Source organism: Metopolophium dirhodum, chromosome 1 (genome assembly GCF_019925205.1).
Source record: "Metopolophium dirhodum isolate CAU chromosome 1, ASM1992520v1, whole genome shotgun sequence".
In the NCBI taxonomy this organism is placed as follows: domain Eukaryota; kingdom Metazoa; phylum Arthropoda; class Insecta; order Hemiptera; family Aphididae; genus Metopolophium; species Metopolophium dirhodum.
In genome coordinates, this window is record NC_083560.1 from 30,924,352 (window position 1) to 30,940,922 (window position 16,571).

Below are 16,571 nucleotides of genomic sequence, written 5' to 3' on the forward strand. Positions count from 1 at the left end.
GAGAAAATCGATTTTGGATTTTAGTGTAACAAATTAACGTATATACATGAAATTTTCACTGGTTGTTTATATTTGCATTTTATATACACTACAAAATTTTAAAAATATTTTGATTTGTTTTGAACTGTTTAAGAACATTTTCAGTTTCTAATTTTATTAGTATTTTTTTCTATGGACGTCAATAAAACCTTATTTGTTGTGTAAAAAAAAACTTGAAAATTTAATACAAGGCTCCTACTATATTGTTACAATGATATTTGAAAAATATTCAAAATCCTTAGGCACAGTTTTTATTTATAAGCATTTAAAGTTCAAATTTTGAAAAAATACTGAAAAATCACAAAAATCAGCAAATTACTTTGAGTTGAGAATTCATAAAAAATTTTCTTTTTAAATCTAATATTTGAAAATGTAATACAAGATTGCTCATAAAATTCATATTTTTACAACATTTAATATTCACTCGATTTCTCATGTAACGATTTTCTTATATTGTTGTTATTAAAAAACGAATGACTGTAGATACTTGAAAATTTCACTGAATGTTTATATTTGCATTTTCTATACACGATAAAATTTATAAAATAATTTGACTCATTTTGATCTGTTTACGGACATAGTTAGTTTTCAATTTTTTTAGTTTTTTTTTTTCCATAAATATCAATAAAATTTTATTTGTTAGGTAAAAATGCGTGAAAATGTAATATAAGGTTCGTGATATATCGGTCTAATAGCAGTTGAAAAATATTAAAAATACATAGGCACAATTTTTTTTTATATGCATTTAAAGTTCAAATTTTGACAAAATTTATCAAATTTATAATTTAATAATTATTTTGTAATTAATAATTTATAAAATGTTCAACTTTTATAGCTAAGGATTGAATATTTAAAACAAGGCTCCACGTAAATAGGTTATTTATAAATTACTTTATTCGCCTTAATAACATCAAATATACTTAGTAATATCATAGGCTGACTGACCTTTTTCGCTCAGAATCATTTTTCTTATACAATAATATTATATCATTGAATTCAAATTTTAACACCATCCATTACAGTGCACCACTTGAAACCTACTGAACAGCAGGATATCCACTTACCCACTTTTTTTATTTGTAAATTGTTTGAAAGTATGATAAATAGAACCGAAGGGTAGTCTAGGACAACACTGAATTTCAATGTTGGATATAAATAATATAAATACTAACGAGTTAAAGAGATAAAAAGTCAAAGTTAAGTTAATTTAAACCTTCAACTTAAATCATTTCATTTAATTTTATTAATTTGACTTTTAACTTGATTTATATTAACTTTAAGGACAATGAGTTATTTACAGTTATTTTCAATTTTTTTAGTTTTTTTTTTTTATATAAATATCAATAAAATTTTATTTGTTGGGTAAAAAAGCGTAAAAATTTAATGCAAGGCTCCTGATATAATGTTACAATAGCAGTTAAAAAATATTAAATATTTTTAGTCCATACATATATACATTGTGCTTATGGAATCAAAAATTGAGGCTTCCTATAGGAAAGTTATGGAATGGTTCAAAATTAAATTTCCTGAAGTTAAGCCTTTGATCATTATGATCGATTTTTTGAATCAGCCCTCTGTAATGGTTTTCTTGATGTATATCCTGAAGCTCAGATTGACAGAAGGTCAACTATGTTGCACAAACAACAATGTAGAAATCTTTCACTCAACACTGAAATAAACATTTCAGGTGATGTACCCAAATTTGTGGACAATGTTGAATGAGTTATTTCAATCTAAAAATTGTTTAGATAATATAGATAATATTTAAGTATGATCTTAATTTAAAATTTCATAAAAAACAAATAAAAGGTTTTTGACTAAATAATTTAGTCTTTGACCAATCAGTTCAATCCATCATAAGGAATGATCCACAAATCCTTATTAAAACCTGTAAAATATTAAATACTATTTAAAATAAAAAACAAGTTTTTTTATTGTTGCTCAAGCTAAACAAGGTGAGGAAATATTAATTTTTTAAGTTGCTCAATATCAAACCATAAACCTGAAATACCTACATATCTGTTTAAATCTTAAAGAGTATGTGGAATGTAGAAAAAAAAGGTTTTAAACACTTAGATTTTAGATTCTAACCTTTGATAGTCAAATTAATTGCCGTGATCACATTCAGAAACACTATAATCATCTAACTCCATCCACCTCAAATGAAGTAAATTTAAAATTTAAAATTTTAACAAATCTTCATGTCTTAATTGTTTTATTTTATTTTTAAGAAAGGAAACGGAAGATTCTCGTTCGGTTACAACCAAAGTCATGAAACAGGAACCATCTAAGAATCAAGAAAATAATCCGCAAGTGGAGTCTCCTATGGACGCAGGCGAAAATCAACATTATTTTTAAACTTATCATAGTAAGAAGTTACTGGTGACGTTATTGCTTTGACACCGGTGAACCTTAGTTGAAAAATATTAAAAATACATAAACCCAATTTTTTTTTAAAAAGCATTTAAGATTGGAATTTTGACAAAATGTATAATAGTGAATAAAATTCTACTTTTAAAACTATAATTTTTTTTACTAACCAATCGTAAATAGTTAATTATATTATTTATTTACATTTATAAACTTCATATTTACATATTATTTTAAGTTAATTACTATACATATTACATAAATATTAAATAAATACATATTTTTGACATAAAATTAACTGTGTTAAAATGAAAATTTAACTTCCAGGTAGGTTATAACCAACATATTCCCATAAAGTAGTAGTTTACCTATTTCTAAAAATGTAGTGATACCCTTATTATGTTGTAACTATATTGTAGTTTGTAATGGCCGTAAACATCCAACTGAGTTATTGTATAATTATATGAATGTAAAAATAATTTAAACATTCTATAAAGTTTCTCAAAAGTCAAGTCTATTTTTCTCATATGTTTCTTATATTTCAGCAAACTTACTTATTGATATAAATTCTAATTGACGACCTAAGGGCTAAGTGTAATAAGTTATAAGCAATGACACAATTAAGTTTTTCATATCCTAGTATTGGTTCAAATTACAATTTAATATTATGATAATAATATTATATAGGTAGGTATGCATTATTCGTGAAATTTTGCTGTTGCATAATGGGCAACATTGGCGCTCTAATTGCCATATACAATCATTATAAAATGTAAAATAAAAAAACTTTATTTTATAAACGTAAGTACCCTTTTTGGTATTTATTTTATGTAAATAGATTTATCTTAACCAATATATTTGTACATTTGAAACAATAATTGTATACACAACATGCTTTCAATTTGTTCGTGCCAATTTAATTCCATTGTTAAAAACCTATCGGTACTGTTCGAACACTGAATAAGAAATTCATTAATCGTTTTTGCCCCTGTACTCAATAATGCTGTTAAACTTTTGATGTATCGTAAATTAAAAATATATTTCAATTTCCCATTCGTTGTCGTGGGCAATTCTGCAGATAACTGATCCACGACAACATGCATTAATGTTATTATTACAATATTATTAAAAATTATATTTATATTTAAGTGGCGCATATAACATATTATGATTATGTACATATTATTATTCTATTACTTAGATAGGTAGTCACAGCTCATTAGATTTTTGAAAATTTAATCTTTTTAGTTTTGAAATTAAAGAAAATTTTTTTTAAATATTAATAGCAATTATTATTTTTCTATTTATTTTATTCTTTGGCATTCATATCTTTTCATAACAAATTATTAAATGTATTGAGCAAATAATGATTTATAAATTTAATAAAGCTAAGTATTTAAAAACTTTTTTTCTACATTCCTCATACTTTTTAAGATTTAAAGAGATATTATGTAGGTTTCTGGTTTTTGGTTTGATATTTAGTAACTTCCCAAATTAATATTTCATAACCTTGTTTAACTTGAGCAACAATATAAAAAAATGTTTTTATTTTAAACAGTATTTAATATTTTATAGGTTTTAATAAGAATTTTTGAATTATTCTTTACGATGGATTGAACTGATTGATCGATGACATCGTAAGTACATAATATTATATATATTTATATATACCTATATCAGAAAAGGTTGAAAGTTGGATGAATGAACACAATTAACTTAGGTACTTTAGTTAAGTTAAAAGTCTAAACATGTTAAATTAATGAAAAACAGGTATGATTTTGATCCAATGTAGTTATATCATGGTCTTCATCTCCTTGCAGACGAGTTTACATACACGGCCGTAGTATAAATACAGGATCATTATTGTGCGTTTCACAAAATAGACAACGTTTAAATTTATTTCACAAAATGGAACCGTAGTGGTTCCTCCACACACATAGAAACGGGATAGTTGTTTTAACTATTTACTATGTTCTTAACCATTAAAATTGAAGTCAAATGCATTTGTCAGTCAATGTAAAATGAAAGTAAAATGTAACGTTTATCTAAATATAGTAGTTATCTTAACTATTTGAAGGTATTGAAATAACTCAATAGAATTTTAATTTTGAGAATCGATGTTATTTAGTATAATGTTTTTAAAGGGTTACTACATGTTTACGCAATTATCTGAATTATTTTAAAAGTATAAATAAATATTAATGAACGTAGTTTTGGTTAGTATTACTTACTATTTAACTTTTTTTGTTGTACAATCAGTTTCTGACATTTTTTATAAGATAAGGTGCATAAGAAAATATGTACACCTTTTTGCTGTTTTTTGAAGGATGGTCGAAATAGTTTTTTATTTTACCTTTCCTACCACTAACTCCAAGTTCAGCCCAAAGTTTTCTGTTAGTCGTTGCTCCATCAGAAACTACAACATTGACAATTGAACCAATATCTTCCAAAAGGTAAATTGCTTTAAGGAGAAGCTGAATAGTTTCTTATGGGTGACAACAGCGCTTCTGAACGGCTACATCCATTTTCCTCGATATTTCGCGATCTATTTATAATCAATGATATTACTAATATTTTTATTTTTATCCTGGACAAATGGCGTCACTTTTGCATTTTTGGCTTCGAGACTTCCTACTTTTCCGGTGGATTTTCCAAAACTTTTCTTTCATAAGAACCTTGTCTTGACAATTACAAACACAACAAAAAAAAAATAAGGCTTGACCGTAACAAAGATTTATATTTCGGTTTTTTAGTATAGATAATGGATGGGATGAACACAATAATAATAATAATAAACACAAATAATGGTTGAACATCGCAAATCATAAAAAAAATATTTTATTTTAATTAAGTCAAAACAAAACCATAATATCATAAATAAACCATAACTATTAATAATACAATATTCATAAGCACACAATTAATTTGTGACATTTAAAATAAATGTTTCAATAATTATAACATAATACAATATACAAATTAATTTTTACAGATTTATTATAGTTTAAAATTCAAAAGACAGAACTGTTTAATATATTGATGGTTTTGAGAATATTCTTGATGAAATAATAATAATAATAATAATAAAAAATAATGTACTTTACGAATAAATCATGCCAAAAATAGCCAAATTAAAAATATAACTGCAATCAATAAGAAAAGTTTTGATAAGTATTGATCATCATGTTGTAGTTGACTACCAACTGGAACTAATTAAATTTATCAAAATTAATCCATTATTGAAATTAAGAACTAAAGAATGTAACTGTTATTTACTTACTTCCAAGTGGAGGATCAGTGAAATTAAACGATGTTACGAATCTAAAAAGAAATGCTCCTATTCCAAACGGCGAGGTAAAATCGAGGAAACCCTGAAAGAATTAAAACCGGTTCCACATGAACATGAGAAATAAAAAATTTTATATTAATGACTTACAGTAGCATCCGGTTCAGTGTTTTGACCAGCAGGCCTAGGTGGCACGTCATTTCTTTAACATAAAAATATATTTAATAGTAAACATTGAATTCATAAGTATTATTTTCAAAATGGAGTATCTAGTAGTAACATGTTGAAATTAAGACGACTATTTCATGTAAATATTCATATTTAATAGTTAATACAATCACAACAAATTGTGAGTATTAATTTATTAAAATGTATTAAAACTCTAACAGAAATTATTTTTAATAATTTATTTCTAAAACATAACAATGTGTTACTGTTTCAGTATTGAGGATAAATAATTAATTTATTATTTTAAATAATAATATAAGAAATACCTATAGGTACCTATTATTTTTACCTCTGAACTATTGTTTTTATTATATGAAAGTAAAAATGTTGCTTATCTTTTGAAAACTCAAGGAACTTACCTAATATTGCAATTTATTCATTATATATATTAATACATTCTTATAAAATAAACAATATGAAGTATGAATAACAAATATTAATTAAAATTTTTGAAGAAAATGCATTTCAATTTACCTAGAATCTTCTTGTTTGCAATTTCCACGTCCATAAATTGGTATTACTTTAGCTTTAGAGATACCCGATTTACATACAGCGCATACTTTATTACCTCTTTGAGTTTTTAACCATCGATGCAAGCATGGCCAGCTATAACATAAAATGTTTTAGGATTGGACTAAATAATATTGCTAAAATTGTATTAAATCATTGAACAATAGTACTTAGTAATTTCTAATACAGTCGTCGCAATAACTCGAAAATAAATATTTTGTTATTATCCTCGAGGTTATATTTGAGTTAGTTAACTTAAAGCAATTTTTTATCTCCTTTTGACTTCGAGTTATCGCGATTCAACTGTCATTAGGTATACCTAATATTAATTAATCAACCACCCAAATATCAATGCAATATTTATTTTATTTTCTTAATATTTAGGAAGCATATTATTAGGAGAATGTACTTTATCCTTTATTTACTTTTGATATTTTAGTTTATGTCATTTTATGTTATCTTAGTTTATAAATAAAAAATATATATTAAATATCGATTTTATGAAAACCAAATTAAATGTTTTATAGTTATATGAAAACTTAACATGTATTAGATCAGGTAACCAAATATCAATTACTATTTTTAAAACAATTTATGTTATGAATAGATTATTTTATTGAATGCAAATTATAAATGAGCTTAGTTCATAAGACTCTAAATAAAATAATATGTATTCGTTTTTACATATGTTCACAATTTTTAATTAAAAGCATTTTCTTTAACATTTTACCAATAATTTCCTACCTAAATATTTTGTATTTTTTATTGAACTATTCACAAACCTATACAATAATCATTATTCTATGGGAAATATGTTTAATGTCGTATATTATGATAAAAAACGTGGTAATGAATAAGATAAACTAAGTTAACTATTTTTGATATTACTATATTGCTTAATATAGGTACAAACTATTGCTCTAGTGCAGTATTTTTTAAAGGTTGTGTCATGAAATTTTAAAGGTGCCATGATATCTGCATATTTACATATGTGTATCACAGTACATATTTTTGCTAAATAGATAATATTCTAAAGTGTGCCACAACTTATAATAACTCATAATAATGTGTCGCGATGGAAAAGAATGTTGGGAAACACTGATTTAGTGACTAGTTGTTCTAGTTGGTTAGTTTGTTTTTCTATACAGTATTTTTTTTATTATATGATTATTGATTAATCGTTTAAAAACATTTTGTTAAATATTTCATGTATTGTTAATACATATTTTCAAGCCTGGGCATTAACGAGTTAAAAAGTTAAAGTTAAGTGAAAAAGTTAATTTTATCTTAACTTTTTAACTTAACTAGTTACTTTTGGATATTCATTAACTTAACTATTAACTTATTAAATTCTTTTTTTAATTAACGTGAAATCAACGAGTTGATTTTCATTTTACAGAATAAGTTAAGTTAATTTTTAAAAATTTTATATTTTTCCAATCACTCTGTACTCTAAAGAAACACCCTGTATAGTGATACATCAGAAAATATTTTATAATAAAAGGTTTTATATTATTATTAAATTAATTATATCAAGTAACAATAAAAATATAGACATAATAATATAGTCCCATTATGACTCTATGGCATTATGATTTATGGCTATACCCTTATGGGTATATTATTGTTATCGATAACCAAAGTCGCCATTTCGGGAAAAAAATATAAATCCAACAAGCCTAAAAATAAACAAAAACCAATTATCGATATTATGATTTTGTGTGATGTGGTCCTGAAATTTTATCATTGTTCAGTTGTGAACTTTTGGTTATACACGAATGACACAAACAGTATGCAGTATGCACGTTTATAATTTATTAAAATATAATATACTATATAAAATATAATAACTATATCTATATGACTAAAATGTGTATGCTGAAATAATAAAATATTATATAATTATCCAACTATTTCAACTTATTTATTATCTTTTACTTTAAATTATATGTTATATTTTAGTATTTTACTAAGTATGTAATACCTAGTACCTATCTATTTAATAAAATATTTAGTGATTATTTATTAAACACAGTAATATTCCATTTCAAACCCACACACACAAATAGTATCTGTTTTCAAGGCTTGATTAAATAATATTAATTCATTATTTTTAGGTATTTATTTACTACTTATTATAATATATAGGTAAGGTAACTACTGTTCTTTTTTTAGAAATGAAAACTTCAATGAAGTTCCATAATATACTGTATAGAGTATAAACATTTTTTCTAGTCACAGTCCAAAAATTAGTTTTGGGTTTCAGGGTTTGTAAGAAAATAAAATATGCGTAAAAAAAAATTAACTTTTTTTTAACTTAATAAAAAGTTTAAAAAAAATGTGTATTAACTTTTAACTTAACTGAGTTAACCTAAAATTAAATTAACTTTTAACTTTTAACTTATTGTTATTGGTGCATATTAACTTAACTTAACTGAGTTAAAAAAAATCATTAACTTGCCCAGCCTTGCATATTTTTACAAAAATAACAAATATATTTTTACTTGAAAATCCACGCCTTAAATTGCTGATAATGATTTAAGATTTTAGTAGTATTATTTCCTCAATAAATATTAAAAATAAAATGTTTAAATAAATACGCAACATACAAATACATATAAGCTAACAAATGTACATGTCACTATAATTTTATTTTAGCAATGGTACTAACCAATATAAATGGCCACAAAAACTGACAACCGCGTCTGTTGCATTTTCCAAGCATATGTTACATTCAAACATGCTATTCTCATCATCTTTGCCAGCATTTTCTTCATTACCTGTGTTCTTTTGCGGAGAATCTGACTCGTTGTTTGTGGTAGCCATCGCGTTCTAAAATGTTCAAAAACAGACACTAAATATAAAAATATAATAATATTGTAACAACAGGCCCAAGTTTTATTTCATATTAATTGGTGTAAACAGCATTGTCAACATTATAACTATGGTTTCGATTATTTTCTATATTAACCTAAACCACTAATATGTAAATCATGTACCACATGAACAACAAAGAATAATATGGTATTAATTTTGTTTTTTAAGACTTACCAGTTATGGGTAGAAGAATGTGTGAGTATATTGTATATCTTCTTCTTCTAATACTATAAAATCACAAGAATAACAGCTGTTCTATAGGGAATTCATGGAGGATCTTATGGTGGAAAAAAATTAAACACCGCTCGGTTTCCCCAGTCCGCCGGACCAATCCCGTCGATTCCCTATAGTGCGACCAATCGTGTACCTTCGCCGCGGCGGTCGGTTTTAAAACCTTTTCGAAAAATGTTATGCTTTTTACGCCGTTTTTCGCCTTTACGACATTTTCTCATTTCACATATAGTTCGTTTGTTTTAAAAGCCGCGTGGTTTGTACGCGATATCGGTCCATAGCCGCCAGCGTAGGTCATTATTATTGATTTTTTCGTGTTTCTCGATTCGTTTCGTCTTTTAAATTGCTGTTTGTGCTCTATTTGTTAAGTTTATTTATTTTGAAACCCGTGGATATGTTGTTTGTACGCCAATTCGGTTTGTACACTTAAAAATTCGCGTTCACGAAATGTCAGTCGGTCTTTGTTCCAACGCACAAGTGCACAATTGATATATACTGTTTTTTTTGTTTAGTTTTTGATTCGAGAAATATTTCATTATGTGATTGTAGACATATTGTTTGTTCCTTAAATAACGTAGCTGGTATATTGCTTAACGTAAACACAATTAAATGTATTATTTAACACAAACAAATGTATTATTCAAACATACATAATAATGTAATAATAATACTAACGTTCAGATAAGTGAATAAAATACAATTAAAGTTTAAACAGTGTGTAGATACATAGAATTATTTACGATTACATCGATGTATATCGAATATATTGGTTTACGTCGCTCCGTGGACACACAGCTTAAGTGTTGAAGTTTTGAACCAAATCGCATTACAAATCGTGGCTCGATAGGTTTAGGCGTAGGTTCCCTAAACGTAGGATGTTAGGTAGATTCTAGTTCGAATCCGTCATAACGCTCTTAGGGCGGCTACCGACGATGCCGCATTCTTGAACACAGCCGCCCATAATTCGACTTTTTTTGCATTTTTTTAACGTTATACTTCATAAATAATATAATATACATGTTAATATTACATTATATGACTGTATATTGTATTTTATGTACCTATATGTTATTTAAATTATTAGGAATTTAACACATATTATTTTCTTTAAATTGTCATTGTTATTTATCATATGAAAAAACCCACATCGTCTTTCTCTCTCACTGAGATATATAAGAATATCACGGACTCGGCCGTAAAAACTAAGGAATGCACCGCTCATTGTGCGCATGCGCATTACGCAATTGCGTTATTATGCACATACCATTTAGTCACTGATAAGAGCCAACTTAAAATTATAATATTATTCTATTCTGTGATATGTATACCTATTGAATATTAACTATTAATAATGAAATAATTTTTACTAAAATTTATAGTATATTTTACAACAGAGTTTTAGTCAATAATAATATTAATACAAATAAAAATCACAATGTATACATTTAAAATACTGCAAAATATAATTTGGTACATATTTTAGTATTAGGTAAAACATATATGAATAATAATAATAGTAGTTTTAGTCAATAAAAATATTAATAAAAATAATATACAAGAAATGTTATTAAAATATGAATGTTCATTATCATGTTCTTATAAAACCACACATTTTTATGTAAAAATGAACAGCACTTACACGGTGAGTTACTATACGATATAAACGACAACAACATTTGATCATAAAGTCTGCGGTATAGTCGTATAGATGTGCTCCTTAAAAACTCCGATAAGGCAACACTATTTACGCGTCAATAGAAAAAATATTATTATTTTTAACATTTGAAAATTGAATACAATATTCATTATAAGTTTTTCTATCTTTTACAAAATACATTTTTATGAACGTTTGAAGTTCATATTTTTACAATATTGGATTTATACAACGATTTCTCATCGAACGATTTTTTTTGTTCTTTTATTGTAATTCAAAAGTAAATAACTTACTATAGGTACATACTCAGAATTTTCTCCAAACGTTTTATTTTATAAATTCTTATAGGTTCTATATTTTTTCCTCTATAGATGTATAAAACATTTATTCCTGTCTCAAAGAGTTTGAAAACCTTATACTAAGTTCCTCATGAGTTGTTAAAATACTAAAGATTCTACCGTAAAATACATTTTTCATTATGCTAGTGAAAAGAATATTGAGCTGATAATCATAAAAAAAATGAGTGTGAGACGTGTTTGTAGTAATTCGAACGTTAAAAAGACTACTCTGGTGCGCGGCCGGTGACGGACCACGTATAATGCACAGTGAAGCAGTTGTAATTCAAATTTGTCGTAATTCAAAAATGAATAACCCTAAACAGGAAGTTTTCACCAAACGTTAAGATGACCCTTTTTTCATACATGGTAATATTTTCAAATAGCTATTTATTTATTTACAGCTATTAAATGTTATTTTTATTAATTGTTATATTGTTTATATTGTAACGTAATTTTCAATGTATTCAGGCACCTGAATAATTTTAAACTATTTCCCCTTTAATATTAACAGTGTTATAAAATGGTATTACTATTTATTATTCAAAAAAAGATGTTACCAGTATTGGTATTATTAATATATATTTTCCATATGGACATATTTAATTATTATGAACTATTAGGTATTACATTATATACTGTAAGTGGGTGAAGTGTACCTGTACGATGGTAATAATAATCATAATTCATAATAATAAATTTCGATTACCTATATGCATAATATATATAACATAAAATTCTGTTTGTAATCTGAATAATTGATAACCCCAGGGGCATAAAATATTCGCCATCACGGAATCATCCATCGAAAACGTGTGAGTGCGGGTAAATAATATTATTTTTCTTATTTTTATTAATATTGTTACCTACTTAGCTACCTATTTTAATTTAAGCGGTCTCCGACTACGTTTCGCGAGTTATTCGTCGTATCGTAATATATCGTAGATAGGTATAGTATACGTACTTACGTGGTAAATGGTAATAAGAATTGAATTTAAGAAATTAAATTTTGAGTTTCCAATTATAGGTACTATCAATAATAATGTATTATAATTTATCTTATATTTATAGTTATACGTGACTTGCATTTGATTGTAAATAACTCATTGTCCTTAAAGTTAATATAAATCAAGTTAAAAGTCAAGTTAATAAAAATTAAATTCTAATATTTAAGTTAAAGGTGTAAATTAACTTAACTTTGACTTTTTATCTCTTTAACTCGTTAGCATTTATATTATTTATATCCAACATTGAAATTCAGTGTTGTCCTCGACTACCCTTCGGTTCTATTTATCATACTGATGGTGTTAAATTTGAATTCAATGATATAATATCATTGTATAAGAAAAATGATTCTGAGCGAAAACGGTCAACGATATTATATTAGGTATATTTGATGATATTATTGTGAGTAAAGTAATAATTTATATATAACCTATTTACGTGGAACCTTGTCTTAAATATTCAATCCTTAGCTATAAATGTTGAACATTTTATAAATTTTCAACTACAAAATAATTATTAAATTCAAACCTTAAATGCTTATAAAATAAATTTGTAACTATGTATTTTTAATATTTTTGAACTGATATTGTAACATTATATCAGGAGCCTTGCATTAAATTTTCACGCTTTTTTACACTACAAATAATATTTTATTGATATTTATAGAAAAAAAAAACTAAAAAAAAATTGAAAACTGACTATATCCGTAAACAGCTCAAAATGAGTCATATTATTTTATAAATTTTATCGTGTATAGAAAATGAAAATATAAACATTCAGTGAAATTTTCAAGTATCTACAGTCATTCATTTTTTAATTACAACAAAATAAGAAAATCGTTACTTGAGAAATCGAGTGAATATCATATTATGTTGTAAAAATATGAATTTTATGAGGAATCTTGTATTACATTTTCAAATCTTAGATTTAAAAAGAAAAATTTTTATGAATTCTCAACTCAATAATTTGCTAATTTTTGTCATTTTTCCATATTTTGTCAAGATTTGAACTTTAAATCCTCATAAATAAAAACTGTGACTATTATTTGTAGGTGACATATTTGTAGGTACTGTAATAACGTAGAAATAAGATAAGTATAAAAACAACTCCTGTCGATGTATATGTCCTGTTTATATGTATAATTTTATATACCTATAGCATATTAGTTATTTTATGAAAGTAAACAAATTTTTGTGATTGAAACCTAAAAATTGCATGGATTTGACCGTAACTCAACATTGTTAACAATGACCGTGCGCCAATCTATTTACCATTTTCCCGCACCAAAATGTATTCCCAATCCGCCCCTGTGTGTGAGCATATCATTACAGTACTGCGACTAAAAGTACAAGATACCAATATTCTATATACCTATGACATGCAATATTAACATTTTACGTTAACCCCATACTAGATCTGGTTTTCTATCTTAATAACTACCATCATACTATCAAAGTCAAAATAAATATGAAAATGAAAGCATTATTTCTACGCCAAACCGTGACGACGGACAACTCAGTGGCGGACTGGGAGAAAAAAACAGCCCGGGAAAATCATAATTTTAGAGGCCCTCGGTATAATAACAGCCCTTTATATAATTATATAATATATATGTATATACTTTTTTTTGTAAACACAAATTTTCTTACAAATTTTTAAATATTTTAATTAATTGATATAAAACAAAATAAAATAACTATTATAAATTTGTTAAATATCCCCGGTCACTATGATGCCCCTTTACAACGTTATCAGTATTACGCATTACACACACTAATGTTCATTTACTTTCAACACAGTCACAAGACCCGGCCATATAAACTGAAATATAAAATTCCTAGTTTTTACTCCTTAGAATGGATTACATTCCAGCCCCATTAATAATAGTACATACTTATTAGATAATATTATTTAAATTAAATTTCTCAATAATAATATTAATAAATATATATTTTATCCAAACAGAGGCCCCGCCGGGAAATTTCCTAGTATCCCGATCGTCCAGTGCCCGTCACTGACGGACATAAATTTAAAAGTTATACACACAACACGCATCATTGTAAAATCAATACATTTAACGGAGCGCTCGTAATCAATAAATATAAACAGGGGTGGATATGTCAAACTCTTTATGTAATATCCAAAACAAATGCACATTGCAAGACTGATTTTCCTAGCCATCTAATCTTCAAATTATTTTTTTTTCCATAATAACTAATTAGTATACGAGTATACCTTAGGACCATTATACGCAAACTAGAACTTACCATAAAAAAATCCTAGATCCGCCCCTGAATATAATGTAGGTATTACTGCAGTGGCGCAAATAGGAAAAATGTTAAGGGGGGCTCAAGCCCCAACACATTTTTTTTTTAAATTATAATTTATGGGTACATACTTTTAAGAATGGTATCTGTATTTATTCAATTCTAAAAGTAGTTTAGTATCATACATAGTACATATATATATATATATATATAATATTATAATAACATTAAATATTTATTCAAATAAATATAGATATTTAATGTAATTGTATACGCCTCTCGGTTTTTTCAAAAATATTTAATATGTCTTCATTATTGATAGGAATGTCCTTTTCTATATTCATAATACTTAAATTGCCGAACCTATCTTGATTCATACAAGTACGCAACCATGTTTTTATACGTCGCAATGTCGCATAGTAGAAAATGATCTCTCACAGGTACTTACGGGAAGAGTAACGGCTACTTGAAACATCTTACAAAAATTTGGAAATACTTTACCATCATATAATGTCAAATGCTGTTTTATTTCCTCTAAACTAGAGTTTTCACCAAGAATATTTTCTAAAACAGACATTTCAGACATCAGTGACTGATATAATATTCGTTTGGAGCTATTTAAAATTGTTTTTGGTTTTCCCAATCATTGGCGATTGGCTTACATGACTTATCAGACGTCACCGTCACTATAGTTGTACCGTTCATATTTTGTTTAATAATAACTATAAATATTATTGAGACATTATTATACAATACATTAATACTTTAGGAAAAAATGTTTAGTAACAAAGTAAAAAAATAAAAAAAAAACGGTAAAAATAACTTATTAAGAATAACATACATCCCTCCTGCATAGCCCCCCCACCCTATTTGCGCCAAGATAATATTTTAAATTTCTATGAAACGTTTATATGTCATATAATTAGTACCTAGAGCACCTAACTAATCTAATTATCTACGTATCTAAAACAAACGCGCCATAATGATATAAATTATGTGCAAACCATACTCAAATAAAAATGTTAAAAAAATTGGTTCCTTAAAAAGGTTTACCAAATGATGGTACAATTAATGGTGCAGGAAAAATGTGGATTTTTGAACACTGTGGTGCTAGGGAAACAATTTTTTTTGAACAGAGGACACCCGCTTTTGTTGTCTCCGTCTTAGAAAATATGTAAAATATTGCGAAAACTGTTTTAACGTCGGAAAGAACCGAGAAGGCTACAGTCATAACATAGAACCACATTTTCACAACATAGAAAGGAGAAATTTAACCGTGAAATATCGTTTTTAATTTTTTATTTTTTGAAATCTCAACTACATTAAAAGTTATTGAAGTTTAAAAAACGCAAAAAATAATGGATTTTGAAACAATAAGAACCTTTTTTGTATAAGTGATATATAAAAAAAAAACAATAACGATACTTCAAAGGTAATGTTCTGAACTATATTGTATATCAGTGTGCAGACTTAACTATCTTTACAACCAGTGTGGTTCTACCCCGCGCCAAAAATTATTTGCTATGTTGTACATTTGTAAGACGAAGACAACATAATTGCGTCCTCTTAAAAAAATAACTGAGATTTTTGTACGCAAACCCAGTTTTTGAAAAAATCTATTTTGTTTTTCAGTGTAACTCTAAAATAAATAAAAGAATATAGATGACATTTTCAATGAAAGTTTATATTATCAATTTCTATGCACCATAACATTTTGCATATTATACTGCGACTTTTTTTGAGATATTTATTGTCATAAGAAAATTTCT

General features: G+C 26.2%; 1 protein-coding gene across 1 annotated transcript; it reads right to left on the minus strand.

Annotated features, from left to right (window-relative positions):
* Positions 1-5,520: 5,520 nt before the first annotated feature.
* LOC132936848 (E3 ubiquitin-protein ligase RNF185-like) lies at positions 5,521-9,259 on the minus strand. Its single transcript, XM_061003636.1, has 5 exons — positions 9,105-9,259; positions 6,398-6,529; positions 5,846-5,897; positions 5,690-5,780; positions 5,521-5,618 (listed from the first exon to the last, which is right to left on the minus strand). The coding sequence occupies exons 1-5, from the start codon at positions 9,257-9,259 to the stop codon at positions 5,521-5,523; spliced, it is 528 nt and encodes a 175-aa protein (XP_060859619.1).
* Between the last annotated feature and the right edge of the window lie 7,312 nt (positions 9,260-16,571).